The sequence below is a fragment of the Rhinatrema bivittatum genome, chromosome 6 (genome assembly GCF_901001135.1).
Source record: "Rhinatrema bivittatum chromosome 6, aRhiBiv1.1, whole genome shotgun sequence".
In the NCBI taxonomy this organism is placed as follows: Eukaryota; Metazoa; Chordata; class Amphibia; order Gymnophiona; family Rhinatrematidae; genus Rhinatrema; species Rhinatrema bivittatum.
In genome coordinates, this window is record NC_042620.1 from 357912791 (window position 1) to 357939966 (window position 27176).

Sequence of the window (27176 nt, forward strand, 5' to 3'; positions counted from 1 at the left end):
CAATCGGCAGGGAGGTACCAAGAGCCAACATGGAATGAGCAGAGGTGCATCTCCAGATGATCTCAGCTTCGCACATTGCAGTCAAAGACAAAGTAAGAGCAGACTTTCTCAGCAGGGAGAGTCTGGACCCAGGAGAGTGAGCATTGTTAGATGCGTTTCAGCTGATTAGGAATTGCTGGGGTCTCCTGTTCCTAGACCTGTTGGTGACTTTGTGCAATGCAGGGTCTGTAGGATCCTGATCCTTTTTACAGATTACAACTATATTAGCTTCTATTGATGAACTATCAGACTTTGGACTCTTCTGCAAAAAAGTAAAAGCTGCCAACAGAAGGGGGGCCATCTCCTGCAAAAATCGCTAATAAAACTCTTAAGGCACCCATCTGGCCCCAAACACTTCCCATTAGGGAGCTCCATTATTGCCATATATAACTCCCCTGCAGTGATTGTTTTGTCTAGTTTCTCCACTTGTTGCTCAGACAATCCAGGGATTGGTAAATCCCGCAAATACTCATTCAGCTCCTCTATACTACATTCCTCTTGATTAGACTATAGATAGGTAAAAAATTCCCAGAATACACTATTTATTTCAATAGGTGAATGTGTCACCCTGCCTCCACTTCCTAATCCCATGTATATGTGCCCTAGCAGCCCGCTTGCGCCAAGCTCTACCTAAAATAGCCTTTGCTTTATCCCCATGCTCATAGAATTTTTGTCGTGCAAACTTAAAAGATCTTTCTATTCCTAAGAGCCTGAGACGCTGCAACTCTACCCTTTTCCTCTGCAAATCTGCATATACTTTAGGAGAACAAGTATCTTTATGCCTCGTTTCAAGTTAACAAATCATTCTCTCCAAAGATTGTTCATTCTTTTTCGTAACTTTATTGAAGTGGCTGGCAAAATTAATAATCCTCGCACCACTGCTTTGAATGTCTCCCAAATTACAACCGGGGACTGGACAGCTCCTTTATGTACATCTCTGTATTCTTGCATTGCCTTAATGATCATCTCACAAAAATGTCTCATTCCCTATTAGGGATGTATTGAAACGCCAGCATTTATCTAAAACTAAGTTCTGTGAGACAGGTAATGGGAGTAATATCAGATGATGATCTGATAAATATACAATAGCTACATTACCAGCCAGTTTCAACAGTGAGGCCATACACAAAAAATAGTCAATGCGACTATAGGTGCCGTATCTGGGGGAGAAGAAAGTGTAATCGCGACCCAAGGGATATTGTCTATGCCACACATCAACCAGAACAAGGCATTGCATGAAAAAAAGCAAACCAGAGACCTGCCCCCTGTTTATCCCATCTTGGGAGGATCAGTCCTTTCCAGGATCGAGACATATTTTCCAGTCCCCTAACCCCCCATAAAAAAGGGAAAGAGTGAAAAAGGCTCCAACTTGGCAACCAATTCTCTGTAATATATTGATTGATCCTCATTTGGCCCAAACTTCAAATCATAAATAGCACATTCCAAAGCAATAAATTGGCCTTCAGGATCAGATAATATCTTAGTAATGGACATGTCTTGTGGACCAGACCACAAACCCCTCTACTCTTAAAATTATATGAAGAAAAGTTTATCTGACCCACCCACTCTGGCCACAGTTTTAAGTGTTCAGCTGCAGAAAGATTTTGCCGCATACATCTTATTTATTTAAAACTATTGCTAGAATTTAATTCTTTGTTTCCTGCAAAAATGTGATCTTGGCATCCTTTGCCTTTAAGTAACTCAGAATTCTACGCTTGATTGGAGTGCCTATACCTTGAACATTAAGAGAGATATTAATCATAGCAATAAAATTTTACAAGTTTTATTGGTTGTTGGGTGAGGGGATAGTTTAGGGGTTTTTTGTTGAAAATGAGATCTTCACAGCATAGTAGATGGTTTAGTATTGCACCTTATGGCTAATGCTATGATTAATTGTGTTCTCGCTGAGGTATGACTCAGTCATCTCCTTCGCCACCATGATGAATTTGACACATTACAAGGGCTGAGATGAATGGAGAAAAGCCAAGGAAAATAAAAATAATAAGCAAATGTATCCTCCTTTCATACATCCTTCCCATCCCTTCCTTCCTTTCTCTGCCCCTCTGCATACTATATTTTCATTACCTACCCCCCCCCCCCCCCAGTCAGCTACATGCTAACTGGGTCTTAAAACTATTCAGCCACAAAGAAAGGATACACTTGGTGTAGATTAATCAGTAGCAGGAGCTTCCTGGACAGTCTGTCTTCCTATTGGCAGAAGTTGATGTAGAAATTTCTTGGCTGCCTTTTCATCTTGGAGAATGGATACTGTGCCACCATGTTGCACCATAGTTGAGTGGGGGTATAACAACGCATATGATATCCCCCTCTGTTGAAGCTCTCTCTTTATCACCTCAGAGCCTTGCCGCCTTCGTTGCACATCAACCGAGAAATCCTGAAAAAAATAAATTCAATGTTCTTAATGCAAGACCTCCTTCATTTTCCTGCTGGCTTCCAGAATCTTAGCTTTATTGCCATAGTGATGTAATCACAGGATCAAAACTCTGGGCCTTCCGTTGTTTGCTGGCATTGGCACCAACACTCTGTGTTCCTATCATTCTTCACCTGGCCCTGCTTGCACTCCACGTGCAAGGCTTCGGGGATCCAGCACGCCAAAGTCAGCAGGATTAGAACCCTCAGTTTTTTTCTAGGAGACCTATAATTCGTAGGTTATTTTTGCAACCTCTCTTTTTGATGTCATGTAGCTTAGTGGTGAGTTTTTGAGATAGCTCCACCCGATCCAGATGCTGGTGAATCCAAGTAGATGACATCTCAATCTCCTCTAAGCGAGTATGCATAACATCCAACTGTGCATTTATTTCCCCGTCACTGGAAAACAGCTGGTCCACATGGTCAACCACAGATTTGAGCTTAGAATCAAGTCTCGTGTGTATTTTATCAGCCAGTTACTGCATCACTGACTTCATTGCTTCCACCATTTTGCTCGGCAGTGCGGCTTTCCCCAGGGCCTCCTCGTCCTGTGCCATATTGTTTGCAGCTGCCGCTTTATCCGCCACCAATTTTCTTTTTACTCAATTTAGTAGATCTGAGCATTTGATCTCCCCAATACATGGGGCAGAGACTTTTTTGGCCCCTTTATCAGCCATCTTAACTCACAAAAAATCAAAATAGAGGGGTTAAAAGTATATTAAATTCAAGGCGGGAGTGGGAGCAAGCCAAACTAGCTGATTAACTGCTGCTGCTGCATCATGTGACCCTCGCCTCTTTCTTTTCTAAAGAATGAAGCAATTAAACTATTGCTTGACCTCCCTTCTCATAGTCTCATTTAGAATATCTGAGTATACAAATGAGATTCAAGAGCCTGTATACTTTGAACTGAGCCCTCTGTGAATGTGAATGAATGCAAGTTACCCTTGACACATGATAGAATTGTATAGTCTAGTTGTTGGACCTTCAGGCTTAGAACCAGGGAAGCCAGGGTTCAAATCCTAGTGTCACTCTCCTTGTGAACTTTGGCAGATCACCCTCCATTGCCTTAGTTACAAACATAGGGCCTGATTTACTAAGGCTTTTCTCTCATTCTGTGTCTATAGGAAAAATGCTTAGAAAATGAGACCCTCAGATTGTAAGTCCTCTGGGAACAGGGAAATACCTACAGTAACTGAATGTAACTTTCCATGAGTTACCAATGAAAAGGTGTAAGCTAAATAAATTAAAATATCCAGAAGGAGAGAGGTCACGTGATGCAGTGTAGGGGGAAGCCGTGATTTTCTCCCTCGCAGCGCCGACCCTCCTGCATCCAGCCTCATCCACGGCTAATTGGGCTTAAACACACTACGGGACCCTTGGGGAACCAGTCCTGATAGTCAGCCTTCCCGGACGAGCGCCATGGCGGCCCGTTTGAAACAAAAAGACAAGGAAAAAGATAAGCCGCGAGGCTCCGAGGTACAAACCAATATGGCGCCGGCCACCCCGCCCCCACCGACAAAGGTGGCGATCACTGAAATTAAGACCGCAATATCGGAACTGTTGGGTCCGGAACTGAAGGGAATCTCCACTAAACTTACAGAGCTGGCCGCGGCGTTTGCGGGCTGTGAGGCCCGCTTTTCGTCGCTTGAGCAGAGGGTCTCCGATCTGCACGATGGCGCGCATAACGTGGAGGCCGAGGTGACGGCCCTAAAACTGGTGGTGGCGAAGCAGGCAGACCGTCTGGAAGACCTGGAAAACCGGTCTCGCAGGTCAAACCTGCGCTTCCTGGGCCTCCCGGAGTCTATCCCTGATCGGGAGCTTGTGACATTTTTAGAAGGCTGGCTGACTAAGGAATTGGGCCTTACACAAGCGCACGGGCCCCTGCGAGTTGAGAGGGCACACCGGCTGGGCCAAAGGAAGGCATCGGATCCCAGACCGCGCATCATTATAGCAAAGATTTTCAATTTTGTGCACAAAGGGGAGATTTTACAGGCGACCAGGGCAGGTAAAACGCTGATGTATGACAGTAAAAAGATAATGGTGTTTCAGGATTTCTCGACTGCCCTCTCTGCGAAGCGCCGCGTTTTAGCCCCGGTCTGCACCCAGCTCATCAATTTGGGATACCGTGCCACCTTGATATATCCTGCTCGGCTCCGAGTGGTTACCCGTGAGGGTGTCCGGTGGTTCACCGAGCTCACGGAGGCACAGGAGTTCGTGCGCACATCGGCCTCCAGGAATCATCAAAGCTCCCCCAGCGCCAGTGAGGACCCAGATTGAGAGCAGCGGAGTGGCTAGACATCATTGTTTGGAGACCTAGCTGGCTACATTTGGGGTTTCTTCCCTTTTTTTGGGGAGTTTCTTCCTTCTCCTGTTGCAGTTATTGGAGCTGTGCTGGGCTGTGGGTTTTTTTTTATGCCCCGGACTTTGTTACAGCGGCTCCTGTTATTGGACTTCCCCAAAGTTTATTAGTTCTTCAATTTTATACTAATACTATGTGTGTGTCAATGTATGGACCCCAGGGTCCTTGATCGCTTATACATGTGTGGATGAGGCTGGAATGTGTTGGGTAGGGGGGGGGGTGGGTGTTTGTATGCATGGTGGTGACTTCTTTTATTGTACGAATGTTGGGGTGGGTAGATACAGGGAATGGGGGGGGGGAAGGGAGGAAGGGAGGGGGATATGGGGACTTTTCTATTGGGTTAGGTGTGGGTTTCATGCACGAGGTTTTGGGGGTCCAATATGGTCATACTAAGGGATTGCTTTTACAGGGAGGTTTTAGCTGGGAGAACCTTCCTGTTTCTGTCCTATGTCTAATCATTGCAATGTTTGTTCTCTTTAAAGGTCATGTCAGTTAGTGGACTAAGGTTTATATCCTGGAATGTCTGTGGTATAAATTCGCCTGTTAAAAGGTCAAAAATATTGAATCATCTTAAGAAAAAACAGGTGGACGTAGCATTCCTCCAAGAGACTCACCTTACCGATGTAGAACATTCCAAACTTCGCAGAGGTTGGGTGGGGGATGTGTATTACGCCTCGGCCTCATCTAAATCTGCAGGGGTAGCCATACTTTTTGGTAAACATGTACCCTTCACCATATTGCGGGAGTTGAAGGATCCGCAGGGTCGCTATCTGATCTTAGTTGTAAAAATTTTCACTGTATCACTAATACTTTGTAACGCTTATGCTCCAAATAATGATACGGTGGGTTACCTACGGGCCCTGCAGGGTCTGCTGCTTCCCTATCTTGATGACTTTATTATCCTGGGAGGAGATTTCAATGCGGTTCGAGATTTGCACCTTGATAAATCCACTAGTGCCCCGAGGGATCGGGTTGTTAGCTCTAGTTTAACACAGCTTGAGCAGTCGGTACATCTTCTGGATGCGTGGCGGATCTTACACCCGAGTGAGAGGGACTTCACTCATTTGTCTCGCGCACACGCGACGTGGTCGCGTTTGGACTATTTCTTTATTAGTGATAAATACTTTACAAAGGTTAATGATGCTTGTATTGGCGATATTCTTCTCTCCGATCATGCTCCCATTTGGTTGGATGTGCAGGTCTCCCCTTCTGCTCCCACCCCACGGCAATGGCGGTATCCCTATTTTTTGGCTGATGATATTCCCTTCCAAGAATATTTACGGTTACGATGGCAGGATTATGCGACTCTTAATGAGGAACATAAATCTAACCCTGTACTTTTCTGGTACACTGCTAAGGCGGTGATACGCGGAGATATTATCTCCTATGTTGCTCGTCGACGGAAAGTACTGGATGCGAGTCTCCTTACTTTAAGTACTCAGTTGCAAACGCTTAAACGGCATCTAGCTAGTACTAATCTCCCGGAGGACAGGGCGGCCCATCGGGTATTACAAGGGAAAATTAACACTTTACTTCACCAAAGAGAAAAGAAAAGTCTGCTATATTATCAGTATCGGATGCATAAATATAGTAATAAGTCGGGCAGGTTGCTTCATAACTTAGTGAAGGCATCTCGCTCATCCAAGCACATTCCAGTAATCCATTCGGATGCGGGAGACCTGCACACGGATACTAAAGCAATTCTCACACAGTTTCAGACATTTTTCTCTCGCCTTTATACTAAGGGGGATTGGCAACCTGATGCCTCTACTCAATTCTGTGCCCAGCTGGATTTACCAGCTCTTACCTTGGCACAAAGGGAGAAGTTGAATCTACCCCTTGAACAGGACGAAATTCATAAGGCGATTCAGCAGTTTAAAGCGCCAGGGCCCGATGGGTTCACTGCTGAGTTTTATAGAAGCCTAGTGGATTTGGTTAGCCCAGTGCTGGCTCAGACGTTTACCACCCTAATCGCTCAGGGACAATATCCCCACCATGTTAATCAGGCTCATATCACACTCATAGCTAAACCGGGAAAGGATGCCACTTCTGTGGCTTCCTATAGGCCCATCTCGCTCCTCAATGTTGACCAGAAGCTATTGGCAAAAATTTTAGCCGACCGACTGGCGGAGGTGCTTCCTTCTTTGATTGGGGAAAATCAGGTGGGCTTTGTGCGGAAGCGTTATGCTTTAACTACTATTAGAAAGATTCTGGCGGCTATGGAAATGAGTCAGATGATGGAGGAGCAGTATCTTCTGGTCAATTTTGATGCGGACAAAGCCTTTGATCGTGTAGAGTGGGGGTATCTCTTTTTTATTCTGCAGGAGTTGGGATTTGATGGTTGGTTCCTAGATGCACTTCGTTTATTGTATCATGAGCCCACTGCTGTTATCGTAGCCAATAATGCTCACTCCGAGGTGTTTTCTATAACCCGTGGTACCAGACAGGGGTGCCCCCCTGTCACCATTGCTCTTTCTCTTACAGTTAGAGCCTCTATTACTGTCAATACTGGGCACGGGGCAGATACGGGGTATTCGCATGCACCATGAAATTCTTAAATATGTAGCTTTTGCTGATGATGTGATGCTCTTTTTGTCTCGGCCCCAGCGCTCTTTACCTCCCTTAATGAAGCTTTTTGCAGAGTTTGGCTGCTTTGCGGGCCTTCGGCTTAACCCTACTAAGTCTGAGGCATTGGCCTTTCCGGCTACTCTTAGAGAGAGCTGGCAGGGTGATTTTCCTTTAAAGTGGGCTGATGGCTCCCTTCGATACTTGGGGGTGACCCTTACATCCCCTCCCACTAACCTTTACGTGGCTAATGTTAAGCCTTTACTTCAAGTGACCCTGGATAAACTCCGCACTTGGCATGCCTTGCCTCTCTCCCTCTGTGGCCGTCTTAATTTATTCAAGATGGTACTCTTGCCAAAATGGCTATTTCTTTTGCAAAATTTGCCTCTTTTGCTTAGCCGTCAGGATCTTCGATCCATTGACAAAGCTCTACGTGTTTTTTTATGGAAGGGAGGTAAGGCGCGCATTTCGTTGATGGATCTTAGGGAGCGCTGGGGAGAGGGGGGATTGGGAGTCCCGGACTTGCGACTCTATAACCTGGCATGCAATCTCCGTATTATCAGGGACTGGATGCTAAATCAATCTTCCCATGTTCACATTACAGCGGAGTCGGCCTTGGTGGTGCCTTTTGCTCTTTCTTATGTTGTTCAAGCTCCCGCCCGAGAACTCCCTTCCGTGTTACTCCATTCTTCAGTTGTTACCCCGATTAGAGCTACGTGGCGGCTGGTCACCCAGTTGTTACGGCAGCCTCGGTTGTGTGTGCCCCTGCTGCCTATCCAGGGGAATGGTGCTTTTCTCCCGGGCTCCCAGACCAAGGGGTTTCAAGACTGGCGGGCGCAGGACCTTACTCGCCTGGGCCAAGTAATTAATGACGATGGTCAGTTGCTTTCTTTTGCTGACCTGCGATCTAGGTTTGGGTTGACTGTTTCACATGTCTTCCCGTACCTCCAGCTTAAGCATTACTTTCAGTCCCTACCGTTGGACCCTGGCCCGGTGGAGGTTCTTACCTCCTTAGATAAGGTGTTGCGGTTTAACGCCCAGAGGGGCCCCACGGTGTCCCAGTATTACAAGATTTTAAAAAGTGTCACGAGAACTGAACCATATGCATTATTGCTTGAACGCTGGAATAAAGATGGGATATTTGCTCTTACAATCCCCATATTAAAAGCAAGCTTTGGACGAATTAATCACATTACTGTTAATATGTATTACAGAGAGATGCATTATAAGTTTCTGCGAAGGGCTTATATTTCCACGCAATTGGCTCATCGCTCGGGGCTGGTCCAGAGTGCAATTTGCGGTAAATGTCATGGAGCTATTGGACATCTCTCTCACGCTTTTTGGGCTTGTCCCAAAGTCCGCAGATTCTGGGGACGAGTCGCATCTTATCTAATGGATCTTTTGGGGGTTAACTTGCCTATAACGCCACTGCTTTTCCTTTTTGGTCATTTCCCACGCGTTTCCTTGAAGCAGGGTCCCCGTTATTTCATACACAAGGCTTGCTTGGTGGGGAAGAAGGTTATCTTATTGTACTGGCGGGATGCGGGTCCCCCCTCTTTTTGGACTTGGCGTAACCATTTGCATCACTTGTTACGAATGGAGGAGCTGGGCTCCCGAGTGGATCCTCGCGCCCGTAAGAGATTCTTACTGATTTGGGACCCTTATTTGCAATCACTATCTCATCGGTCCAGAAGTTTGGTTATCAACGATTGCTGAGATTGTTGTGGACTCCACCTCTTGAAGGTTCATCTTGCCCAATGGATGTACCGCAGGAGATATGCGTGCATGGACTCTGCCCTTGGACATTTATTCTTCATTGGGGGGGGGGGAGGTGGGGGGGTTGGGGGGGGGTAGGGGGATTGTTGCTGTTTGTGTGATGTGGAACAGATGTTCTTACAAGGTCTGTGTGGAGGTAAGTGTGCCACCTCTCCAGACCAGTATCTTGGTTATATACTTTGACTATGTTGATTGAATAATAATAATAAAAACCGTTTGAAACTAAAATATCCAGAAGGAGCCAAAAGAACTCAGCACCCACATATACATGTTGGGAAGAGAAGGAGAAGAGGGGCCTTTGAGATTTAATTTTTTTAAATCGTTTTGTTCAGTGGTGGCACCATTAGGACTATAAGGCTGGAAGAATATTTGGCCTTTGTACATTGCAGCATGATTTGCAATGGGAAATCATTCAGTCATAGCTTGTTTGCCACTGTCTTTAGGAGGCACAAATTATAAAGACAGAAGCTAAATGCTGTTATAGGTTTAGTAGAGTTTTCAAAAGGAGTTTTTATCCAAAACCCTGTAGTAAACAGGGTCAACTGTGCCTGTCAGCTGTGAAACTGCAATACAGCAAGAGAGCTGCTGAGAGATAAGGTGTTAAGCAAATGCATGGCAAGTTAATATTCTGAGCAAAGTGAGAGCTGGTGAAGAAAAAAACACCATGAAGGTGGACTAGTTGGACATTGTGCTACTGAAAACCTCCTCTATTCATTGTACCCCCAGTACAAATGTATGAAACACTTTTTTTTCACAGTACATTTTTTTTATTTCGTCCCCTTTCTACTAGCACATATAAATAAGGATGCAGGCATTGTACTCTCTTATTGTCTGCACCCGACGCTTCTAACTACAGTATTTATGAAAAGTTATACTGGCAGATGCCTTCACAAGCCTTTTTTTTTTTTTTTGTACTGCCAATGTGACATGGGCAGAAACCTCTTACACAGTATGAAAGATCACCTTCCTATTTAGTTTTAGTCCTTGATTGACCGCAAAGTTACGTAACATACCATTGCAGTTTACAAATACTGTACCAAAGATCTGCTGACAATACGGGTGACACAAATTAATTTTAAAAACTCAAAAGTAACACTGAATATATGAATTTGCCTTTTTTTGAGTATAGATGCACATTTATGTAAAAATCTTTTTGTTACATTTTCTTTAGATTTAATAAAGATTCTTATTGTAATTTACCTAGAATAGGCCCTGGCAATAGGTGGAATATAAATTATTATAAATAAATTGGTTTAAAAGCTAAAGATCACTCCGTAATGCAGTTGGAAAGATTTTGCTACATACATCTTATTTATTTAAAACTTCTGCTGGAATTTAATTAATTCTTTGTTTCTTGGGTTGCCAAAACATGTTTTACGATCTCTGCAAGTGATCCAAAATTCTGCTGCAAAGATTTTAATTGGTACCTCGAAGTGTGAACGTTTCACCAGTTTTAAAATCTTTGCATTGGCTACCAGTTTGGTTTAGGATACAGTATAAAGTTTGGTTTAGGATACAGTATAACATTTTAGTATTAATACACAATGCTTTATCCCATGACACCCCTGTCTGTATTAATATTCTCTTAAAGCTTCATCATCCTGTAAGAAATTTAAGATCAGAAGGGCAGTGTCTCTTGGATATTCCTAATCATAAAATTATTCGATTAGCAGACTCGTAATTGGCACTGAGATGTGAAACAAACTTCACTTTATTAAGTAAACAGGCATGTTCTAGAACTAAAAAAAAAACAAAAAAAACCCACCTGAAAACATATTTGTTTGAATTGACTTAATTTTAAAAGTAAAAGTATTTTCCAGTATGAGGTAATAGCATGCTGTATAAGCAGATACTGGTTTAACTTTTTTATTTTTAGGTTTAACTTTTTAGTTATTTTTAAGAGTTTGTCTTGTTTTATGATGTTTTAATGATCTCATGCATTTTATTGTATTTAGTGTATTTGGATTTCAGTAAGACCTTTGACTTGGTTATTTACAGAAGACTGATTAATAGAGTGCCCTTGATATGGAACCTAGAGTGACTAGGTTAGAAACTTGTTGAGTGAGAAGTGATAAAGGGTAATGGTAAATGGAGTTTACTCTGAGGAGGGAAACATTACTAGTGGGGTACCTCAGGGATCAGTTCTGGGATCGGTTCTTTTCTACAATTTCATGAGCAACATAGCAGAAGGATTGTATGGAATTTGTGCCAGAGGACGTGGTTAGTGCAGTTAGTGTAGCTGAGTTAAAAAAAAGGTTTGGATAAGTTCTTGGAGGAGAAGTCCATTAACTGCTATTAATCAAGTTGACTGGCATCAGTAGCATGGGATCTTCTTGGTGTTTGGATACTTGCCAGGTTCTTGTGGCCTGGTTTGGCCTCTGTTGGAAACAGGATGCTGGGCTTGATGGACCCTTAGTCTGGCTGAGCATGGCAATTTCTTATGTTCTTACTTATGTTTGTATATGTAATATTTGTAAGCCATTCAGAATGTTAGATGATTTGGCTTATACATTTTTTAAATAAAATAAAATCGGAATAGGTGCCATAAACCTCAGAAGATAACATTTTAAAATGGAAGAGTCAGCCGTGGTGGCTGAGTGGTTGTGCTGTGTATTGCCATGTGGAGGAACCCGAGCTCAAGTCCTGGCTCAGATCTTTCACTCTCCAGGTCAGCTAGTGATGAGAATACTGCGGACGCAGTGTTCACTGACTCTATGGGGAGGGAGTCCTAGTCGTTATGCTGCCGTGACACCTAGTGGCAGGATTTTGGGACCTATGGTTTCAGAATTCTGGTAGAAGGGCCTGGTATATGGCTTCCAGCCAGAAACTGTGGCTACAATGACTTAACTAAAGTTAAGTTGGGAAAGGTTATAAAATAGAAGGAAAAATCCTTAGGTAGTTGCAAATGAAGACTCGTGGTGCCAGATCAAGCCCTAGTTCTGACTGAACTGTATGTCCAAAGGAGCAGAAGAATACTTCCAGGTAAAAAAAAAATGTAAAGGGTGTGGTGTGGTTTCTCCTAGGACAAGCAGGATAGTAGTCCCCTCACATGGGGTGACATCATTGGATGGAGCACGGTAAACATAGGGCAAAGTTTCTAGAACTTTGACTGGACCTCATTGAGCATGCTCAGGCATGCATTATACCACATATCCATGCAGAGTCCCCTCAGTCTTCTTTTCTGTGGAGCCTGTCATCTTGCAGTTGAGTGAGAGCCTCATTTTGCCAACTTTTTTGGCCTAGTTTCGTAAAATGTTTGGGGTTTTTCTTTTGACAAATATTTTTCGCTTCCTCGCACAATCGATGCTGAGTCCCTCTCGTTCTCCAGTAAGCATCCTAGATAGGTTTTCGACATTTATCGCTAAATTTATTTTAGTTGATCCCCTGGGATGGCCATGTGCTTAGTGTCCTCTGGCGATCGATGGCAGGTGCCATCGATTTCAATCTTGTGTCCGTTTTATTTTGTGATGACATGTCTACTTCAGGTTTCAAGCTGTGTGCCAGGCGAATGAGGACCATGTTTATCATGGACCCCCATGAATTTTCCTCTGTCTTGGAGCATCACACAACATCCGGGGTTGCAGCAAGTGTGTCAGGATGACCCCGAAGGGACATAAGATCTGGCTCGATGGAGCACCTCTTCGGGCTAGAGAAGACTGATTCATCAACAATGAAGCATCAGCATCAAAGGACCTATGAGCTAGTTTCATCAAGGTCATTGGCTGAAAGAGACACCAGAGACTGGCCATCATCTAGCTTCTCCAGGTCGAGGATATTTGGTTTGTCATCCTTGGCCTTGGTACTGGGGAAGGACCAATCGGAACATTGAGTGAAGTCGAGGAAGCATCAGCATTGGGTCCCTGTGTATGCACGGTGCCAGGCACTGGGATGTACCAGCTTCTGCTGCGATGACCCCGCAGCAAGGAGAGCCAGTCCTCCATCAATGCCAGGGGTATGCCACGAACTCCATTGGTCCTGATGCCAGCCACCAATCCTCTCTGTTCTGTAGAGGGTCTGCTTACATCTCCTGCGTCCCAGTCTGTTTTGACATCATCGATGTTCAGGGAGGAATAGGAAAACCGTGTGCAACTGGCCATCGAGAAGGTGATGTGCAGCCTCAGAATCGCGGCACCATCACTCCTCGAGCCGCTGCTGGAATCCCTGCATGTGCTCATCGGTGTGTTACTGACCCAGCCAACATCAGTTCCCCAAACAGTATTGATGCCATGCAGTGCACTGCTACCAACTGCCAATCCGGTTGTCATCCCCGGTTCCTTGGAGGAGGAAGCCAGTGAAGACACAGGGGCCTGGGCCAACACGACCAGTTCCATCGGAGCCTGCACCACTGGTCAGTAGCTGAGCTCCTAGGGCCCCATTGCCAGTTGATGACAGTGGAGACTAGGGCACCTGTGACCCTAGGGGATGACACCTCCATGGTTGCTAATGCTTCGGATGGTCTCCACTCAGATCCATCTCTTCCAGAGGATCAAAGGAAGTCTCCCTGCCAGAGGACTGCTTCGCAGGCTTTGGATGATGGTGGAGGCCATCCCATTTCATTTATTTATTTATTTATTTTTAGATTTTTATATACCGGTGTTCCTATATGAAATAAAGATCACATCGGTTTACATTGAAACAGAACATGAAAATTGCCAAAAGGCATTACATAGAACAAGGTTATGAAACTTGGAACAGTGTACATAAGTTCAAAATTTAACAATAACGTTGTAACATTGATGACCAAAAGATAAAGGAGAAAAAAAAAAAAGACTTAAACAATTAAGTTGACAGGTCTTATTGAGCATAAAAATTATAACGTATAAGTGAGAAAGTCTCAAGTGTCCTGCAGCAAGAGATTAGATACCGAAGTAGGTAGTGGTATGGAAAATGGGGGTTTGTGAAGAAGATATGTTCTTGCTGGTTGGAGGGGAAAAAATGATGATCATGGTCCTGGAAAAGCTTGGCTAAAGAGCCAGGTTTTAAGTTTTTTTTTTGAATGATTTGATATCTGATTTGATATCTGATGAGGATACCGGGCACAAAATGCTAGATATCCTTCAGTTTGTGGAGCCTCTCAAGGAGATTGTGGCAGTCCCAGTGCAGGAGATCTTATGGATTCACTGCTGAGGATGTGGGAACACCCCTTCACAGTGCCTCCTATAAAGAGGAAGGCGGATGCTATTTACCCTGTCCTAAAGGCTCTCAGATTCAACAAATGTCAGCTGCTCCACCAGTCAGTGGTTGTTGCATCCACTGTCAAGAAGGCCAAATGCTCTCAGATCCGTTCTTCGGCACCCCTGGGGAAGGATCACAGAGCGATGGATGCTCTTGGCAGAAAGGTGTTCCAGGGCACTATGCTTATTACCTGCTTAGCAGCCTAGCAGCTCTACATGAGCCAATATATGCAGGACATCTGGAAGCAGGTGCAGAACATTGCCGAATAAATGCCTCAGCAGCAACAAGACACCCTCCTTTTGCTGGTGCATAAAGGCCTGGAGTGAGGAAAAAACAGGGTCCATTCAACCTACAGTGTTTGAGACAGCACCGAGGGTTTCTGCAGCAGGATTCGTTACCTGCAGACTCGATGGCTGCGGGCCTTGTATCTCAGACTGGAGATGCAGGAGCGACTCGCTGACATGCTGTGTACAGGAGAGAATCTTTTCGGAGTAAAGTCCAAGGACATGGTAGCCCAAATGTGATCATGCAGACCTATAGCAGCCCTCCATTGGCAATCAGGACCCACCCTCCTCATCCAGGAAGTCTAGCTCTAGCCCCAGGAAGTCCTTCTTCCATCCAAGGAAGTACTACCCTCCGCCGCCTCATTCCTGTCAGCCACATCAGGGCTTTCATGACTGCCCCAGGCAACAAAGAGCTTCAGATCCCTAGCCTCAGTCAATTCCTGGGATGGGGTTTTTACTGGATCACAGGGACATAGCCAAGTTGCCCGTACTTGGAGCAGTGAACCTACTGGGCTGGGGAAGGCTTTGGTTCTTTGCGAACCAATGACCCCGTGTAACTTCAGGCCATTGGATTCTCTCCATCATTCACAAGGAGTACAAATTGAACCTATTGGCCAAATTTCCCTCTCCCCCCCCCCCCCCCCCCCCCCCAAGCTCATTCTGGGGCCCGGTAGTATATCAGGAAGTACTAATAGCATAGCTCTCCTTCCTCTTAACTGCCAAAGTAGTTGAACCCGTTCCACCAGGGCAAAGGGGGCGGGGATTTTACTCCTTATACTTCCTGATACTGAAGAAAACAGGAGGACTCTCCCGTCCTTGAGCTGATGACTTTGAACAAATGCATCAAAAGAGAAAAGTTCAAGGTGGTTTCCCTGGGCACCTTGATCCCTTTCTTATGAAAAGGGGACTGGCTGTACTCCCTGGATCTCAAGGATGCTTACATTCAGATAAAGATCTTCCCAAGTCACCGGAAGTATCTCAGATTTCTGGTGGGAAAGCAGCACTTCCAGTATCGCATTTTGATGTTTAGGCTCATGTTATTCGCCATGTGTATTCACGAAATGCTTAGCCGTAGTGGCGGTGCACCTTCGCAAACTGGGAAAAATTGTCCTACGTCAACTATCAGACCATTTAGATTCTAACAATTTATTATTTTCTTCACAACATGGCTTCAAAAAAAACTATAGTACTGAAACACTTTTATCATTGCAAGACACAGTTCTTAGGGGTTTTGATTCAGGTTGCACATATCTCTTGGTCCTACTGGATCTGTTGGCCGCATTCAACACCATAGATCACAAAATCATAATCACCAGATTAAAAGAAATCTGTATAAAGGGTACAATCTTACAATGGTTCTCCTTGTTTTTGAACGACTGTTCATTTAAAGTGAGACTTAGGGATACACATCTGATCTATTCCCATTAAAAACTGGATTGCCACAGGGGTCAGCACTATCAGCGATGCTATTTAACATCTATATGTACCCACTTTGCCATCCACTTTCAAGTATGAGCATTAAGTATTTTATTTATGTGGATGATATCCAATTCCTAATCCCAATTGAAAGATCTTTAGAGCATTCATTAAAAATATTGGAAATGTACTTTAAAGCAATCAAACAAATACTTCAGGAAATTAAATTAGTATTGAACTGTGACAAAACAGAGATTATTCTGCTAAATAGAAAGATATCAAATGTATCCTCCACATCAGTTGTCCACTTAAATGACCAAATAAAAATTGAGCTATCAGAACATGGAAGAGATTTAGGTGTCATCATTGACAGTGGACTAACCATGAAATAACACACAAACTCAAAATTGAAAAATGGATATTACAAATTAAATATCTTCAAAAGGTTAAAATCACTATTACACTTAGACGACTACAGGACTGTGTTTTTATTGAAAAACAGTCAATATTATTCAATAAAAACTCTAGTTTTTATTGAATTTGACTACTGTAATTCACTGCTACTAGGTTTACCTCAATCCACAATTCACTCTTTACAGGTATTACAGAATGCCACCGCAAGAGTACTAATGGGCTGCAGCAAATATGAACATATCTCTCCCACACTACAATTATTACATTGGTTGCCCATCAAATACAGAGCCTAATATAAATATTAACAATCATTCATACAATAATAATGTCACCTGGCTAAATGCCTCATTGCATCTTTATGTTCCCAATAGAACACTTAGATCTGCAAACAAAGTTCTTTTGCAGGGCCCTACCATACATGGCACACATTTAAGCGAAGTCAGGGACAGAGCAATCTCAATAGCCGGCACTAAACTCTGGAACACCTTGCTGAGTGAGCTAAGATTAGAATCCAATAGTAGGATCTTTAAAAATAAGATTGAAAACATGGCTATTTAACATCGCATATCCGAAAAACAACAGTGATTGAGCATTTTAAGTTAATTATAATTGTTTATGTAAGGTTATGTACATTAGGTTACAATTTATTGTAATTTAGGATTATGTATGCCGTTATTTTGTTTATTTAATGTGTTGCAAACCGCCAAGATTGATCATTCAGATTGATAGTATACTAATAAATAAATAATATTTTCCCATACTTTTTGATTCGCTAGTCAAGATCACCTCTCGGGTGGGGGCCAACGAGTCCATGTGCTCGACCATCTGGGTGCTGGAGACACTAGGATTCATTATCAATTACCTCAAGTCCTATCCCATTCCGTCACCTTTATTGGACTTTATTGTAGACATATTAGACATGGCTCAGGCCATGGCCTTCCTGTCTTGACAACGTGCCATCAAACTGATGATCATCGTGGAGGGGATTCAACGGAGCCAGCAGGCATCAGCTTGGCACTTGTTGAGACTGTTGGGCCATATGGCCGCAACAGTTCATGTGACTCCCTTGGCACATTTATACATGCGAAAGGCCCAATGGACTCTGATCACACAGGATCGAGGCATGTTGCAACATCCCAGCCTCCGGGCCCTGACCCTCGCATCCTGGATGTTGAGAGGGTAATATTGCAACCACTCAGTCTCTCGGAAGATGTCTCTCAGGTCCTGATGGCTTCCAGAAAGCCTTTCATGAGAGAGTTTTGTGGACTGAAGTGGAGGAGGTTCTCTTTTGTGGGGAGCATTTTTACTGCTCCCCACAAAAGTTGCTTGACTACCTTCTACAACTTTAGGAAGCTAGTTTGAAGACCAGGTCCTTTAGGGTTTGTTTGAATGCAATTGGTGTATATCACATGGTGTAGACGGTATGCCTATCTTTGTACAACCTATACTTGTATGTTTCATGCGGGGCCTGCTTCAGTGCTGTATCTTGGGACCTCAAAGTAGTGTTAACTCAGCTGATGAAAGCTACCTTTGAGCCGCTGCACTCCTGCATCCTGAAGTACCTGACCTGGAAGATCATATTTTTGGTAGCAGTCACTTAAGCATGCAATGTCAGTTTGGACTGTAAAAGAGCCTTAGCCTTCTATCTGGCATGGACAGAAGCCCATGGACAGTCTACCCAACTTTGTTTCTTTTGCTAGGAATAAGTTGGGTATCACTGTTTCCAAACAGATGCTTTCTAATTGGCTAGCAGACTACATCTCCTCCTGTTATGCCCAAGCAGAATTGCATTTTGGGGTTCATGTCAAAGCTCACTTTGTTGAGCCATAGTAGCATCGGTGGCCTACTTGCAAGCAGTTCCCATGAAGGAGTTCTGCAGAGCTGCAGCGTGGAGTTGCCTCCACACATTAGAACATAAGAAATTGCCATGCTGGGTCAGACCAAGGATCCATCAAGCCCAGCATCCCATTTCCAACAGAGGCCAAACCAGGCCACAAGAACCCGGCAACCACCCAAACACTAAGAAGATCCCATGCTACTGATGCAATCAATAGCAGCGGCCATTCCCGTAGTAAACTTGATTAATAGCCATTAACGGACTTCTCCCCCAAGAACTTATCCAAACATTGTGTGGATAGGGATGTCAAACATGATAGCAGGTTTGGCCAATCTGTCCTTAGGAACTTGTTTAAGGTGTAGAACCCAACTCTGTTCCTGCCTAGGGCCTGTTGATTTTGTTCAGGCTACCAACCCCCCCCCCCCCCATCATTACCTACAAAACTGGTTATTGTTGTGCCTATTGGCACAATATTTGGTGTTTTATTGGTCCCTTTATGTTAGGTGGCAGCCTGTATCTAGGGATTTATCCATATGTGAGAACTGTCATCCTGCTTGTCCTCTGAAAAAGCAGAGTTGCTTACCTATAACAGGTGTTCTCTGAGGACAGCAGGATGTCAGTCATCATGAAACCCGTCTGCTACCCTGTGGAGTTGGGTTTCCACTATGTGGGTTTTTCTCCTTCATTATTTTGAATTTTGATATAAGACTGAGGGGACGCCGCATACTGTGTGGTATAATGCATGCCTGCGTATGCCCAATAAGGTTTAGTCAAAGTTTTAGAAACATACGGTAAGTTTTCCGTGCTGGGTTCCATCCGATGATGTCACCCCCATATGTGAGGACTGACATCCTGCTGTTCTTGGAGAATACCTGTTACAGGTAAGCAACTCTGCATTATTTTATTTTAATTTATTAAGGGAATAAAATACTTTTAATAGATCTAAGGTCAGGGTTCCTCATAATATTCATTGAAAAAGAATAATCACACATTTCTTTTCAAAATAAAGCTTTGCTTACAGATGTATTTTCTGGTAAAGCTGGTGTTTTGCTAATACTTTATTTCAGATGATACCATCTTGCAGAACCCTTTGATGAAGGAAGCCTTACAGATGGGTTTCGATGTGGCCGAAATTAAAAAAATCATGGCAAAGAAACTGCAGACAACAGGGGAAAATTTTAAGTCGGTTGAAATTCTTGTGGCTGACTTGGTGGAAGCTCAGAGCAGTCGTGTGCGGAATAGAACCAGTGAGAACACCCCCATGACAGGTGAACACACACATGTATCTTGGCTGCATAGGGAGAGTAATAGCAGAAAAAGGAAAGAGGTATTACTTCTCTATAGGTCCCTGGTGAGACCTCATTTGGAATACTGTGTACCAATATGTGGTAGCCACTGCTATTAATTGCATCAGTAGCATGGGTTCTTCTTAGTGTTTGGGTATTTGCCAGGTTCTTGTGGCCTGGTTTTTGGCCTCTGTTGGAAACAGGATGCTGGGCTTGATGGACCCTTGGTCTGACCCAGCATGGCAATTTCTTATGTTCTTAATGCTGGAAATCGCACTTTTGAAAAGATGTAAACCGGTTTGAGTTGGTCTGGAGGATGACTACTAAAATGATCAGTAGTCTTCGTTCTAAAACACATGGGGATAGACGCAATCTAAATGTGGCGAGATAGGGGAGATAAGATAAGAGACATTTAAAAATCTCAAAGTTTTCCATGCACAGGAAGCTAGCCTCTTTCAATGGAAAGGTGGCTTTAGAATAAGGGTCATGGGATGAGGGTGAAAGAGGGTAGGTTCAGGAGTAATCTTTGCAAATATTTCTTTACAAAGAGAGTAGCAGATGCACGGAACTGTCTCCCAGTGGAGCTGGTGGAGGCAAAAACAGTATCTGAATTCAATACTTCAGCACTTTTTAGTGCTTTTAGATTTATCAGCTGCGTTTGACACTGTCGATCATAATATCCTACTTAATCGGCTGAAATAAATAGGTGTCAAAGATGTTGTCTTAAAATGGTTTACATCCTTTCTTAATAATCGTTCCTTTCAGGTAAAAATAAAAAATTCTGTCTCCGAAAAAATTCCTCACGAAACTGGGGTCCCGCAAGGGTCGGCCCTTTCGGCCACCCTTTTTAATATATATTTATTACCAATTTGCCATTTACTTACCAGCTTAGGATTAAATTTTTATTTATACGCCGACGACATACAATTCCTCGTCCCGACTGATGACACTATCGAACAAACATTTAAAATTATTGTTATATACCCAAGTGCCATAAAACAACCCCTCAGCATAGGAAGCTAATTCTAAACATGGATAAAACAGAAATAATCCTATTAGAAAGAAAATGCAGGCATGATGATCTCCCTAACCTGGTTTTCGATAATGACATTAAGACAAAGCCCTCTTCATTTGTGAGAGATCTTGGTGTTATACTGGACCCAGAGCTGAACTTGAATAAACATATTGCCTCCAAACTGAAAGATGGCTACTTTAAGCTTCTAACACTATGGAGACTAAAACCTTTGCTGGAACTGGCTGACTTTAGATCAGTTTTACAGGCACTGATATTTTCAAATTTTGATTATTGCAACGCACTTTTATTAGGATTGCCTCAAGCCACCACCCGACCTCTCCAGATCTTACAAAATGCTGCGGCTAGAGTCCTTACTGGCAATAAAAAATGTGACCACATAACACCAATTCTGATCTCGCTACATTGGTTGCCAATTAATTATCGCATACAGTACAAAACCGCATGTATTGTACATAACATAATCTATGGCACAAAAACGGAATGATTAAACACGGCAATACAACTGTACATACCCCAAAAAAATGTACTGTCAGCAAACAAGGGCATATTAACAATTCCAACAATAAAATCAGCTCGGCTGAGTCAGGTATGAGAATGATCGATATCAATAGCTGGCCCTAAATTTTGGAATACGTTACCCGTGTATTTACGGCTACAGGCAGACACCAAGAAATTCAAATCAGACCTGAAAACATGGCTTTTGTAAATGCGCATACGCAGAGAATGAAAGACAGACACAGGCATAATATTGATTTATACTATTTATTTTTATCTTTTAGCATTGTTTATTATGTTTTAATCATGTTCTGATTAGTTATTATTTTATTAATTATGGGGTAGATTTTCAGACGAGCGCGAACAGCCTACTTTTGTACTTTATCTGCATCTAGGAGAGCCAGATATCCATCACCATTGCATATGAGGTGCGTTATAAGTGCCTGAACCTGGATCATGATATAGCGAAGTGCTATAACTGGAAGCATGTCTCCCAGGCCTTATCAATCTGTGTCTTGAAAATTGGACTTCAGAAGGGGGCTGAAGTGTAAGCACCAGTATGAGTCCAGGCATTGGATCCGATCTTCCCGGAGTGGTACTTAAGGTTTGCGGTATGTGGAGCCAGGTTGGTGTTCCTCATCTGCTGTTTCCCTCTTGGTCAATACGGGCTACCACCCCTCCACTCCATGGCTCCGGTTCCCAGATCCATCTGACAGCTAGGGTTGAGTAAAGCTAAGGCTTGTGGCACTAGGAAGAGGCGCAGAACAAGGTGTATAAATAGGGCCAGAAGCAGTGCCCATTAGAGCCAAAAAAAACCACAAGTTGGAACCCAGGTAGGGCACTGTGCCATGCCCAACATCGGAACCTAGGAGGGACAGTCCGTATTGGTGCAGCTGGCATCATCTTTTCTGGCATGGAAAGTTCCCATGGTTCAAACACATGTATTTTTACACAGACCCCAGCCCTACAAGGATGCCATCTGTGATAGCTCGGAGCACCCATTCTAATGCACCATTAATGCCCTTGGCATGGAGACATACAATAGCACTACATTTGGCACTACTGGCACAAGAAGCTGCAGCATCATCGACATCAGTCTGATCTCCACTGCAATGGAAAATCTGGGAAGAGGCCCCAGCATGGAAGATGGCCCACAGTTCAGTTCTATCAGCATAGAGCAGTGGTGGAACCATCTTTGAAGCCATGTTTTTTGGCATTGTTGCAACAGAGTGATAAAAAACCCCTATGGGTCTTGGAAGAGGTCACCTCAGCCCATGAACAAGTTAACAGTTGGTGAAGAATTTCTTTGCTTCATCAACACCTGAGGATAGAAGGGGGAGTTTAGAGGTTTTGCTGTCCAAGATGCAGAAAGTGTTTCCACCAACTGGAGCTTCGCCTGATTTGACACCTGTATGTGCCTCTCCACAGGAGTTGCCAGCTACAGGCTTGAGCCCTTAGCAAATGAGGCAGGTTTCTTTTCTTTCTGTGAGGTACCATTAGATGTTGGGATGAAGAAGAGATTTTGGCCCAGTCAGACTGTCTCTGAAAATGATCCTCTGATACAACAAGAAGGTTTAAAGTTTTCAACAAATAATCTATCACGGAGGATTTGTATTGTGGTTATTTATTGGATCTTTAGGAATTCCTCCAAAGTAATTTGGTGCTCTTTGTGAGTTGTGGCAGCTGAAAGATCAGCATGATACTCTTCAACAACTCTCCACCAGCCCCTCAGAAGGCCTTTTTGTTGCCAGGAAGTCCTCCAGGCCGGGCTCTCGCAAGCCCTTCTATCAGTCAAGGAAATACTTCCCTCCGACTGCCTGTACTCTCCCACCTTTGCCCAGCCCTAGAGGCCGTGGCTGGCAGCACAGAGTTCCGAGGACCCAAACAGCCCCCCAGCAGGCCCTGTCTACAGGTTTTTGACTGGTGGCAAGGGGGCACGAGCCAAACGCTGGTTCACATGGCGTTTGATGACCCAGTTGGTGGCAGGCTTCTCTGCTTCACTCACCGCTGGGAGGCAATCACTTCGGACGGTTGGGTCCTCTCCATTGTCCGCCAGGGCTACCGTCTGAATTTCAACAGGCGCCCAGAGACCGCTCCCCCATGTTCATTGTGGGGTATGACTGCCCATTAGGTTGTCCTTTAATTGGAACTTTCTGTCCTTCTAATGGCAGACGTGGTAGAACCAGTTCCCTGCAAGAAGTGGGGCCACGGTTTCTACTCGAGGTATTTCTTCATTCCGAAGAGGAATGGCGGCTTATGCCCCATTCTCGACCTCAGGGCATTGAACCGTTTTCTCATAAGAGAAAAATTCAAGATGGTCTCTCTGGGCACGCTAATCCTGCTTCTCCGAAGAGGAGACTGGCTCTGCTCCCTCATCCTGAGGCTGAAGGAGGCTTATGCCCATATTGCAATTGTCCCCAACCACAGGAAGTCCCTCCGCTTTGTGGGGATGGCACATTTTCAATAAGGTGCTGTCCTTTGGGCTGGCTTCAGCCCCACGCTTCTTCACAAAATGCTTGGTGGTGGTGGCTGCCTACCTCAGGCATCCCTCTGTCCACTTCTTTCCGTACCTGGCCGATTGGCTGATCCGGATAGACTCTCACTCCGGGGCCCTGAATGCGCTGGCCTTGACAGTTCAGACCTTACAGACCTTGGGGTTCGGTGTCAACTTCCCCAAGTCACATCTTGATCCGTCTACAAGGCTGGACTTCATCGGTGCCAGGTTGGATACGGCACAAGCAAAAGCTTTCCTGCCCAAAGATTGAGTGGTCGCCCTCTCCTCCCTAGATACCCTTGTTCACAACAGGAAGAAGGTACCAGCCTGTTTGCTGCTCCGCCTGCTGGGCCATATGGTGCCCTCGGTCCACGTGACTCCCTTGTCCCGCCTTTGCATGAGGGACCCGCAGTGGGCCTTGCGGTCCCAGTGGCGGCAGGCATCCCAGAATCTGGAAGCACTGACTGTCACGGACCCTCTCCGTCTCTCCCTAACCTGGTGGGAAGCCCGGCCCAATCTGGAACTTGGGTTTCCATTTCAGCCCGCACCACCCCAGGTGACCCTCACCACCGATTCCTCACCTTATGGGTGGGGGCCCATACAGACAGCCTACATACCCAGGGCCTCTGGACTGCGGCCAAGTCCCGCTGTCAGATACATTTTCTGGAGCTGTGGGTGATCCGGTATGCCTTGTGAGCCTTTCAGGACAGGCTGTCCTCCAAGGTCATCCTCATCAGAGCAGACAACCAGGTGGTGATGTGATACATCAACAAGCAGGGCGGCATGGGTTCCTTCCCCCCTCTTTCAGGAAGTGATACAGGTCTGGGATTGGGCCCTCTCCAGGGGGATGTACCTATGGGCCACGTACCTGCCGGGCCACCTGAACACGCTGGCAGACCACCTCAATCAGTCCTTCCAGTCACACGAATGGTCCCTAAACCCGGTGGTGGCAGCCGACCTGTTCCTCCGCTGGGGCACTCTGGACATGGACCTGTTTGCCTCTCCCCTCAATCACAAGGTGAACATATTCTGCTGTCTGATTCTAGGGAAGGACAGTCCAGCCTGCGACGTGTTCTCCCTTCACTGGGGACAAGGTCTCATGTACGCGTGCCCCCCTATTCCGCTTCTCTCAAGGACTCTAACGAAGCTGCAAGAGGATGGGGGGACCATGATCCTGGTGGCACTCTCATGGCCAAGGCAAGTATGGTTCCCTCTACTCCAGGAGCTTTCCATGAGCGCACCAGTTCTGCTAGGGATGGCTCCCAACCGCCTATTGCAGGACTGGGGTGCCCCTGCGCCACCCGAACCTCCAGGCCCTCATGGCGTGGATGTTGAGTGCATGATCCTCCAGCTCATGCAGCTCTTGGATGGTGTTTCCAGGGTCTTGATTGAATCCCGGAAACCTTCCACTCGGAAATCTTACAGCTCGAAGTGTGTCCACCTGGTGCAGGGGCCACGGACTGGACCCTTCTCCTGTCCAGTCCCCCGCCTGCTAGATTATCTGTGGCACCTGTCCGAGTCTGGCCTCCAGACCAGCTCAGTCCGAGTAAATGTCAGCGCCCTCAGCGCCTACCACCAGGGTGTTGCTGGGGCGCCCATCTCAGGCCAGCCACTGGTTGGGCGTTTCATGCAGGGCCTGGTTCAACTAAAGCCCCTGCTTCGCCCGCCGGCAACCACATGGGATCTCAACGTTGTCCTAGCGAGGCTTATGCGATATCCGTTTGAACCACTCAATCCTGTGACCTGAAGTTCCTCACCTGGAAAATTATGTTCCTGGTGGCGATCACTTCCGTTCGTAGGTTCAGCGAGATCCAGGCTCTGGTTATGTATGCTCCTTACACGAAATAATTCCATGATTGTGTAGTGCTGCGCACACATTCAAAATTTCTGCTGAAGGTGGTGACTGCTTTCCACATTAACGAGTCAATTATCCTTCCCGCGTTCTTCCCACAGCCTCATTCTCACCCAAGGGAACGTGCTCTTTAGACTCTGGTCTGCAAGCGAGCACTCACTTTCTACTTGGACCGTACAGTTAGGCACAGACAGTCCACCCAGCTGTTTGTGTCCTTTGACACCAATAAGCTGGGAGCAGCAGTGGGGAAGCAGACCCTATCCAACTGGCTAGTGGATTGCATTGCCTTCTGCTATGAGCAGGCAGGCCTCCAACTGGCCGGCAGGGTGAAAGCTCACTCTGTGCAGGCTATGGCGGCGTCAGTGACCCAGCTGTGTGCGGTCCCTATCGCAGAAATCTGCAGAGCCACGACCTGGAGTTCACTCCACACCTTCGTGGCTCACTACTGCCTCGACAGGGATAGTCACCAGGACAGCTCCTTAGGCCAGTCTGTCCTCCGCACTCTATTCCAGTCCTGAACCCAACTGTTCTCATCGTGCTTTCTATGGGGACAGACTGCCCCTGTTTCCCACAGTGCTGCAGTTGTGTAGTGCCCGTTGGCACCTTGTTCGGCTACTGTGGGTCCCTCTGATCACAGAAGGCAGTCTGGAGCTCTGTGATCACCCACGTGTGAGGACTACCATCCTGCTTGTTCTAGGAGAAAGTAGAGTTGCTTACCTGAAACAGGTGTTCTCCTAGTACAGCAGGATGTTAGTCATCCAGAATCCCACCTGCCTCCCCACGATGTTGGGTTCACTTTTGTTTTAATTTTTGTTTGTATTTTGCTGTATTATGAGACTGAAGGGGGACCTCGCGTGGATGCGCAGATAGCGGCAGACTAGGCATGCTCAGTCTGCCAGTCAAAGTTTACAGGTAAGGAACTCTGCTTTGCCTTTATATAGATCCCCTGTGAGACATCATCATGTAGACTTCTAGAGATTGCAATTTGGAAAGGATATAAACTTATTGGAGTTGATCTAGAAGGTGGCTACTAAAATGAAAAGTGGTCTTCATTCTAAAGCATATGGGGCTAGAGATTGGAACGTATATACCATAGAAGAAAGGTGAGATATGATAGAGACCTTTTAAATATCATCTCCAAGTTTCCATGCATAGGAAATGGGCTTCTCTTAACGGAAAGGAAGCTCTAGAATGAGGGGTCATGGGATGAGGATGAAAGGGGGTGGCTTAGGAGTAGTTAAGGAAATACTTCTTTATAGAGAGGTGGTTGAGATTAGAACAGTATCTGAATTCAAAACATGAGAAAAAAGCACAGGGCATCTCTAAGAGAGCGATAAGGATTGTAAAGCTGAATTAATTGGTGTGGGCAGGCAGACTAGATAGGCCGCATAGTCTCTCTTCTGCCATCATATTTCTATGAAAATGTGGCAGGTTTCTATCTCATGTCTGCTGGTGTTCTGTAAGCTTGACCTGAAATATAGGGTGCAAGTCACCCCTGATTTTGGAGTGCTCCAGCATCCCCTCCACTCAGTACCAATATGCTTTGTCTCCAGCAGACGGTGGAGGTGCATCTCCCTACTGGGGATTGCTTTGATTTGAAAAAGGAGAAATAAGGAAAATAAATTTGTTCCGTTCTCCTGTGGTGATACCAAAAGGTCTCTCCCCCAGTTGAGAATTCCTGAGGTGATTTCCGTGGTCCGTCATATGAGTGCCTTGGT

General features: G+C 45.2%; 1 protein-coding gene across 11 annotated transcripts in view; it reads left to right on the plus strand.

Annotated features, from left to right (window-relative positions):
- Positions 1 to 27176, plus strand: part of XIAP (X-linked inhibitor of apoptosis) — a 185627-nt gene that overhangs the window by 146537 nt on the left and 11914 nt on the right. For 9 of the 11 annotated variants that reach the window (XM_029607867.1, XM_029607868.1, XM_029607863.1 and 6 more), the window contains one exon: positions 19363 to 19563. The exons of 1 other annotated variant lie outside the window; for it this stretch is intronic. In XM_029607867.1, the coding sequence (XP_029463727.1) occupies positions 19363 to 19563 (201 nt within the window). Of the gene's footprint in view, positions 1 to 19362; positions 19564 to 21507; positions 21623 to 27176 lie in introns of those variants that run through there. One more of the 11 variants, XM_029607872.1, reaches the window with a different exon arrangement.